General features: G+C 35.1%; 1 protein-coding gene across 2 annotated transcripts in view; it reads right to left on the bottom strand.

The window, feature by feature from the left end:
* Positions 1–9,733, bottom strand: part of LOC102674606 (protein disabled) — a 14,066-nt gene that overhangs the window by 3,039 nt on the left and 1,294 nt on the right. Inside the window, exons 2-7 of one of the 2 annotated variants that reach the window (XM_006612969.2) lie at positions 6,867–7,081; positions 6,549–6,692; positions 4,125–4,277; positions 3,686–3,943; positions 3,349–3,603; positions 2–3,118 (exon numbers count right to left, since the gene is read on the bottom strand). In XM_006612969.2, the coding sequence (XP_006613032.1) occupies positions 2–3,118; positions 3,349–3,603; positions 3,686–3,943; positions 4,125–4,277; positions 6,549–6,692; positions 6,867–7,081 (4,142 nt within the window). Of the gene's footprint in view, positions 3,119–3,348; positions 3,604–3,685; positions 3,944–4,124; positions 4,278–6,548; positions 6,693–6,866; positions 7,082–9,733 lie in introns of both variants that reach the window. The other variant, XM_031509223.1, reaches the window with a different exon arrangement.

Raw genomic sequence — 9,733 nt, 5'->3', positions numbered from 1 at the left:
CGTCCCCGGGTCGATCCGAGCCGTAGTCTTCGTTCCAGGCCGATGGATAATCGTGTGGTCGCTCTCTAGCTTCTCTGTAGTAATAGTAATCCCTGCTAGGGTAGTCTGAGTCGGGTGGACCTGCTGTCCTTCTGTTCCAGAATCTGGCGTCCTCTTCCGGCCACCTTCTTCTCTCGTATTTCCTCCTGGACCACCTGTCGTCGTCGTCGTACCCCATGCTTTCCTGACTGCCAAACCTGTCTTCCTTCCACAGCATCATCTTCCTCTTTCTCTCGTCGTCGTAGAACGGCCCGTGCTCGTGCGGCCAATTCCAACGTTGAGGCTTAGATCTGCACTTCCAGTGAGCCTCGTAATGCTCATCTTCATCTTTATATTGCATCTTTCTGTGGGGATAGTGTTTGGACTCTTTCTCCCATTGACTCTCGTCGTGCCAAGGAGAGGAATCCCTAGGTCTGTGCCCGGTGTTCTTGATCCAGGCCGCGTCACGAGACTTCCTGTCCTCCATCATCCTATCTCGGAATCCCCTGTCACGTTTGGATCCCGTCTCTTCGTAGAAACCTCTGTCTCCAAAAGGACCGTCGAATCTGGGATAGTGACTACACCTGAATCTGGGATCTCGTATCCTCCCATTGCTCTCCTCGCTTTCTTCCTCGTCCTTCCACTCGTTATCGCTGTCGCCCGATTGCTGATACACGCTACCTTTGAAAGAAGACTCTCTGTGGAACTCTTTGCCATCGGGGGACCAGGGCGAAGTGCCACTGATCGAAGGAGGACACTCCGAAGGTGGTCTGTCCGATACGAAGAGACCTGTATCGAACTTGGTCCAGTTGCTGTCGTCTTTACCTTCATCTCTCTCAGGTTTCAGTTCCGTGAACGGGCAAAAGATGTCTTCGGGGATCAGCGATTTGGTCTTCGTTGGCTGACCACTGGTACTCAACATTTTGATCTCCTCGAAGATGTCCATACTCATTCCTGTGTCTTCCTCTTTCTTGGACTGTTTCTTAGGGCTGGAAGGAGGAGGCGTGTCGGAAAATAGATTTAACAGCTCCACCTCGGCCGAGGGCTTGGACTGAGCTGGTAATTGGACCACAGGAGACATTCTGGTGGAGGTTGGTGTATCTTCTTCAGTTGGTTTGACAGGAGGCTCTGGTTCACCAATGATCTCGCGCAAAGCGGCATATTTGTCGCTGGATATAGATGCAGAGGGTTTCACTTCAACTTTATCCACTGCTAATGAACCATTCGTTTCTTCCGTAGTTTTTTCTGTAACTGGTTTATCGGAATCCTCATTGGAATCACTAGGTTTCTCAGACTCGGTTTCCTCCATTTTCTCTTCAATTTCCACTATAGGTTTAGTTTTATCAGATTCCTCTTCTTCTGGTTGTTTCGACAAGTCTGTGGATACTTCAGATTCTATCATTGGTTCTGCTTTACTCTCTGATTCAATTGATTGAGTCTTTTCAAACACCATATTCGAAGATTCTGTTTTTTCTTCAGGCTTTGCACTTGGTTCTTCCTTAGTCAGATCCTCATTGCTAGGTGGAAGTTTCACTGTTAGATTCACTAAAGTGGCCAATGTATCTGATCTACTCTCCTCACTAGTCTCATGCTGTTGGCTAACTATCTCGAATTCTTCCTTTTTCACTGAAGACGTTTCCTCTTCGATAGACTCTTTCGTCGTACTTTCTTCGTTCTTCTCCATCTGCTCTAGCTCGAACAATTCCCTAAAAACAGCGTATTTATCATAGGTAGTATCCTGTTTAGTCTCCTGTTCAAAGCTCTTGGTGAAAGGTTGTGGCTCGTTGAACGGTCTCGAATGAATAGTGCCAGACATTGATTGCGATTGGACAACAGTCGCTGGTTCTTGTTTCATAGAAACTGGCTCTTCTGTGTCGCTGGATGCAGCTTCCTTCGCTGACAAGGTAGCCAAACATTCGGTCAACTGCTGAAGAGTCAAACTAGTTAACTCTTTAACGGTCATACCTAAACTGTTAGCCAATTCATCTAAATTAGCAGACGTTAATTGACTCAACGTGATATCCAAAGAAGGTTTCGTCCTTTTGGGTCCAGTAGTCGCACTGGTCGATGTAAAAAACGTGGATAAATTCGTGGTAGGTACCATAGAGCTGAATGAATCTTCGAACGTCGACGTGGTCATCGCGCTTATCAAATCAGACTTATTTGACATTTGTACAGGCGGACTGAAATTGTCATCAGATTGGAGGCTCTTCGCCTCCTTCAACGGGCTTTTACTTCTGTCTTTGGTCACTTCGGACTCCCTTTCAGGGAAATCGTAATGGAAATAGGTCTCAGTGTGCGGTGGTCTTGGAGGAGGCTTTATCATACCTCTAACTCCTTGCTTCTTCGGCGGCAGAGGTGGTGGATTGATCAAAATATTGGCGATCCCTCGAGGAGGAGGTTCAGGTACGAGTTCCAATTCGGCGGACGAACTTGACAGTCTAGAGTTAGCATCTGAGGAACAGGATTTTAACGGAGAAGCTGGTGATTCATTGGTTGCCGAAAAGTCGACAGGAAATGTCTTGTCCATGGATTGCGCTTTGTTACCGGATATGTCTACGTCGAATTCTTTTTTGCGAGTCGATTTTATGGGACTAGGAAGCTTTACCAGGCCGTGTATAGACTCTGTAGAGTCTTTTTCCATTCTTGTAAGTAGAGAGACGCCTGCAGAGGTCGGGATGGTCGAGGACTTCGGGGTGGAAGTGTCTTCAGGAGGAAGAGACACGGAAAGAGGTTGATGATGAGCCAGTTTAGGCGTGATATCTGTTCTTCTGCACGAGTCAGTGCGCGCGAAAACTGATTGGATCGCCTCGTTCTCGTCGAAGCGATCGAAATTCGCGAAATTGCTGTCCTCGAATTGATTTTCTTTGGCGGCCACATCGTTTCGTGGTTTCACTGATTCTAGTGGTTCCGAGAGAACGTTAAAGTTCGTTGGGAACGTATCCGCCGAGTTAGTGGACACTAAATCTTTTAGCACCTTCTTGGGAGGATTCTTCAAGTGTTGGAAAAAGTCTTTCTTGTCTACGTAAGGTTTGATTAAACCGGTTCCTAATGGATCCAACTCCGTGAAAACGTCTATCTGTGGACTCTTGGCTTGAGTCTGTAACATATCAAATAGTATTTAATTAGAAATAAATATATAATTTGAATAATTATTTGATATTGTTAAAATTATAAGACTAAGAAAACTATAAAGTTTGCAATAATAAGAGAATAGATAAAAATCTTAAGAGGATAATAATCTATGAGTTATGTTAAAATTTTTATATTATATTATATATGTTTTTTTTTTAAATTATTAAAAAATTAATGTTTATTTAACACATCTACCTCTTCCACATCTTTTTTAACCGGTGTATTATTCTTGGTCGAGTTTGTGAGCTCGCTGTCACTGAATAGATTCTCGGTTTCCTTGTCGAACCATTGAATGGTACTTTGAAGTGGAGGAGTTTTACTAGTCAATGTGGTCGCTGGACTAGACGTGATTGACGATTGCGCGCCTGGAATGGTTTGCTGTCGCTCTAGGTGGCCTCTTTTGGAAGATGAGGGTGGTGGTGGTAGAATTGGTCTCACAGTATCTTCCAGCTATGGATTATATTATTGTTTGAACAAAATAATTTATATTAATAGAAAATATTAGGCACTAAAATTAATTTTGATTGATTACCTTCATATTCGCAAAGGAATCGCCAAATGGATCGGTTTCAAAGAGATCGTCAGTAGAAGGTGGTGGATTTTCAGGGGTAATTTTGTCCATGTGATGGATACCTTGCTGCAGAGAGTTCAATTCGAATTGTAAATCTAATAAATCCCTTATTACGGGATTATCCCTTATTGGGGACTCGTTTCGTTTGTCAGCTGACTTGTCTACCTCCGAATTAGTATTCCTTACCCGATGAAGAGAAGATTCTGATCCTGCTGCACCCTGTAACAACATCAAAATTATTATACACGAAATATCAAATATTTAGTAAAAGAAGAAAAAATAAGACTTTTTCTTTCTTAAATTATATCGTGATGTTATTAGAATATTAAATATACAAGCAAATAAATTAATTAATTATTGTAAAAATAAAAAGGAATGATGGAAAACAATTAGCAATTACTTTAGTATCAGGGGTAGGTTCGACAAAGATGCCAGTGGTATGAAATTTAATAACGTTTATAGCGTTCTGTTCTAAATGCTGCTTCGTTAACTCGATCTCCTTCTTTTTTAACTCGAACACCACTTGAAACAAGTCTCGCATCGCGATTACCACCTGCAAAATATTGCAAGATGAAGAAAAATCTCTTCCACGGTATCAATGTTGATTATTTCATTAAATAATTTCATGTATAAAATACTTGAAATTAAAATGAAATTATATTTAAAAACCTAACTATTAAATAAAAATAAAGAAAAAAGGAGGAGGAAGGCGGAGATGTAAAAATTATTTCAAGGATCTTTAGAAGTTATAAAAATATATTAAACGTAAATTTGTATTAATTGAAAAATACCTTTTGCTTGAAACAAGTTTCGAAATAATGCACAGCCTGAGAGTTACGTCCTGTTCTACTAATATACTAAACGCGTCCGACTATACACGATCCGCAGTCACTTATGGCCTATTCCCCCTCTATTACACATTTCCCTCTCTCTTACAGTTCAGTCACGTGGTCAGCTACATCCTCTTACTCCTTTCAATAAGTTTCATTGAACATTTTAACATACCATTTTTGGTGATCATATTAATTTCAATTTATATATAGATATTAAAAAACTAAAACTACTTTTAAAAAAATGTAATCTTGCATTCACATTCACCTTCCATTTTGATCATAATAATCATACATTTCTATTAAAAGAAAGATAATGCAATTGTCTATTTATTTCATTTTAATTGCATTGCTAATAAAAAAATGTTATGACTTCTAATAATATATATAATTATTATATATGATAATATATAAATATGAAATGAATGTCATGGATTGATGAGAAACACAGCAATTAGATTTTAAATTTCCCTAAAATTCTAAATACTATTAAATTAACTTTTCTAAAAATCCGTATCTTTCAAACAATTTCAAAACTGGCAAAATGATAACTTCCCCCTCTATTTTCATATATATTACAGTTCAACAAAACCTCAGGTATCAGGAACATAAAAATGGATTAAAATTAATCCTGCATTATTTTATTTTATTATCGATAAAAACCAATAAAATAAAAATAGTCGCTACAAGAAAAAAAAATAGGAAGAACGGAAGGGAGAACCATCGAACAATCGCAATCTCTTTCTGCACGAAGGGAAATCGCGTATAATCGAACAACAATCTCCCGCAGTGTATCGTTGGGGTGGTAGGCCGAATCGTATAATACAATTATTTACATACCCCTCCTGAATTACCAGAGAGTCTAGCGAGGTCGATATTGCTTCTCCTGTATTGGACAAATATCATTTTAGGAACCCCTTTGCCTCGACGTAAGCGAATCGTTCACGATAAACGACACCGACGGTTTGGAACGCGTTTAAGGATCGTAACACACGCTTACGAATGGTTCTCCTATCGAATCAACACGGGCAAACTTGTTCCTTTTGTTATTACTCAAAGGCAATATCCGAACCAGTGACGATATAACTGCCGTCCTTGCATTTTCCTTTATCGATTTGAGAGGGAATCGTTATTTTACGTCGTTACTCTATTGCGCTAATTATTATCGATTTTTTTCTTTTTTCTTTTTTTTTTTTGAATTCTAAGAAACTTGTATCGAGTGGAATATTTCATCTGTTAAGTAAGGAAAGATGATTGTGATTTGTTATTGTGATCGCTGATTTCTTTATTTTTTTAGATAATTATTAGTTAGAATTATTAAACTAATTAAGTTTAAAATTATAATTATTTAAATAAATGCAGATGAAATTAATTTTGATTTTTATTTAGACATGAATGGATTTAATTAATTGCTATAAAGATATTTTAATTCTGGTCATTTATGTATATCTTATGGATTGATAGATTCAGATTGTAAGAATAAATTATGTCATATTTCTAGAAGATAAAAGAACAGATGAGAATAAATTAGGGAATGTAGCTGTAAAACATATTTCTAATACTATGGAAATTTTTATTGATTAATCAAATGTTTAAAAATAAATATATTTTTCTTTTTTTAATTTTAATTAACACTGCTTTGAGATGCACTCACGTGTATAAAAAAATTAATTTTCTTCAAATATTATTTTACTTGCTTACCATTGTGTCATATTTAATTAATACACCTCTACGCTATAATAATTATCACTTCTCAGATGTCAAATTAAAATAAAAAGCTGCAATCAATCACAGTCAGTTTTTCTCATCAGCAAACAAAATTCTGGTCAGAAAAGAATAATAAAATTAACTTACAATCAGTACAATACAGGAAAATAAGTGTTACTGAATATTTGTGTTAATCTTATTAAAATTATCTTAATAAATCTTAATTGTTTACAATTAATGGATTATAATTAGCAGTTAAATGTAACTCAATACTGTGTAAATCTTACTTGGCTTGCTGCTTTATCTGTCTTGATGCCGAAGAAACGATGACCAGTGTCTGGTGATCCAAAAATGTATCCAAAAGCTCTCGAATCGCTCATGTCCTGCGCGATAAACGATATCTTATGTACAGGATGGTGATACAAACAGTCCTGGAACAAATAAATATCAATTACATAAAATGTAAGAATAATAAAATACTTTTTTAATTCAAGTTACTTTACAAAAATTATTTTCTAAATAGTTATATACATTATGTACATTAAAAGAATTTTTTTCAAAAATTGAATATTCATTTCAATTGTTATATTTTCTCAAGTCATTACCCCAGACTTTTCGTCCCGCAAGCGTAATCCATCGATGCTGACCTGGACGGCGATTCGTTGTTTGTGTTCGCCAGCAGCTCGAATCGCCATCTTCAAATCCGCCAAAGCTGCTTGGCACATCCGGTCCCCGCGTGCTTCCGATACTTCCAATATGCCAATCAATTTCGCTTTGAACGATACACCCTCCCCTAGAAATCGGGTTGGTTCGTTCTTGACTGCAAAATAAATAATTACAATTCCTTAAAAGAAAAATATTAATTTAAAAAAATTTCAATTAATAAATTTCGATAAGAAATAAATTGGAAATATTTTTATCCGTTCAATAAGTGTCAAATTAAAAATATATTTGTAACTATAAATAATAATAATAATAATTTGATCCTAGACTCAATCAAAGATTCGCATTAATTTAAATTTTTATAGAAAGAAATTACATAGAAGAAGAACTTTTAAATATATCTCTATATTAATAGAATGTTTAAGTTTAAAAAGAAAATGTTTGAAAAAAATTTCATAGAATATTTATAAAATTAACAAATAATGCAAATATATATATCCACATAATCAAAATCTTCTATTCTTAAAAAAAGTATACACATTTCACGTATAAGTAGTAAAATGCTTCTTCCACTCTAAGTAGTGTTACTCAACGTATCGATCCTATTCAATCTCGGTCCCACACACTCGACAATTATTAAATAACATTTCGCTCCTCGATACCTTCGATTTAAAGTGAGAGAAACCTGAGATTAAATCGTGAAGGAAAAAAAAGAAGAGAACAAAGTAACAGGAAAGAGAAATAAATTGCTTATCCGAAGGATACTCGAAAAGAATTCTCGTTTTACGCTTTCACCGGGGCGAATTGATTGTGTGGCCGATCGATATTAAGAGGTTTGAAACCATCGTCGGCGGATCACTTCGGACCCCTGCTATCTCGAATTCGATGATTCGATAGGATCGTATCGCACGAGACCGCATGCAGGGATATTAAAACGGGCGCAGACCGCGACAGATTTCGCATTACTTTGTTAGTCGCATGGTTCGTCATCTATCTCGTGGAAAATTGATCTTGTTAAAGTTCCTATAATACAGTTGCTTACCAATTTGGGAACAAAACGGTGTCCTTTTTGTTCAGAATTTCAAAGAAAAATCGTGTCAAAATTGATTTATTTTTATTGATTTGGATTATTAAATTTTGAAAAATTAATATTTGTAATAAATAATTAACTCTGTCTAATCAATAAATAATATAAAAAAAAAAATTACCTTTATATTTATGCATTCCTTTATATTTATGCATTCATTATAATATTATATTATTATAATACGTTTATGTATTATGTATTATATTTTTTTACAATTTCAACAACATCTATTATTAAGCTTACATGTTCATCATATGCATTAAAATCATATACTCTCAAATTCTCTCTCTCAATCATCAAATCAACCATCCCCATACATACATTCCCCTCGCGAGTCTTAATCTCTGCCACTCGTAACTTCTCGATTTGCCTTTCTACAGACAATTTATCGAAATCTCCCTATCCCTGAAACATGAATGCAGAGCTTCTTTAACGCACACTTTGGATGGCCCCTCGCGACTTTAATGGCCACTAGGCACACCAGCGCATTTGTTTGAACGTACTCGTGCGACTCGAGTGGAGAACGCCAACTGTCGATACTCGAGGTTCTATCTGGATAACCAATTCATGCCCTTCCTATACCCCTTACCCACGATTACTTTTGTATGACCTTTTCATTCTTTTACTCCTTACACGCGTTAAACTAAGATTGTCATAAGTACATCTCCCTTCTTTAGACAGATTTTTATATAAAATCAAATTTTTATGAACATAATTAAAAGAATAAACTTTAAATAGAGATTTATTTTATTCTTCAAATATCATGCATAATGTTATACTTTGAATATTTTGTCTTTTTATGTACTATATCCATTTTGTAGATTTTTGCACATTCAAATTTTGCATAAATGCATAAATACATGCAATCTAATTATTTCTATATCTATAATAAATTTAAAAAAACTGATAAATAATAGTTATTTTTTTCTTTTAAATAAAATAGAATCTGATTTACTATAAAGATATTTTATGCATTCTTCTTTTCAAAGCATACATCACTTGCATAGATTATTAAGCGCAACAAAATAAAATAAACTTTAAGGAAACGTAATTTATAAAATTGTATCTATTATATTTCAGTTTTTCTTCTATGCATAGAATATATTTATAATATATATCTAAATAAAATATTATTAACTTAAAGATACAATGAAAAGGTAATTATAAAAGTTACAATATATTTTAAGAGGGATTTTTTCTTTTAATCTAATTTCGTCATTTCAATGGGTATATATATATGTATATATTCATTTTTTCTATTTCTATTTTGAAATTTTTATTGCAATATAAAATTTTTTAATATATGTTAATTTAATATATATTATTTATATTATTAAGTTTATTTTTTTTTAATAATTTTTAAATACGATCAATTTATAACTAAAAACTATACGTAAGAATAAATCAATTGTTGACACATAAAATTAAGTATAATAAGTAGTATAATCCTTAAAATGAGCATTACAAAGTAGATAGTGCTACCAGCTAACGGTGATACTGTGTACAAATAAGTAAATCAACAATCTGTATTACCACGGTCGGTAAGTTAACCCTACAATAAAAGCTCGCGCGAAAATCATAAAATTGACGATGTCATCTCCAACAATAAAACCGACATCCTTTCAATTATGTTCAAACCATATGCCTTACGCAAGTATTCAACGTATCGTACATTATTCATGGTCAAATTAATCTGCACAGCTCGAATCGAACAACCATCGT

This window comes from Apis dorsata, unplaced genomic scaffold (assembly GCF_000469605.1).
Source record: "Apis dorsata unplaced genomic scaffold, Apis dorsata 1.3 scaffold_132, whole genome shotgun sequence".
Lineage (NCBI taxonomy): Eukaryota > Metazoa > Arthropoda > Insecta > Hymenoptera > Apidae > Apis > Apis dorsata.
Note: the sequence above shows the minus strand (reverse complement) of the source record. Positions and strands in the feature narration are given on the sequence as shown.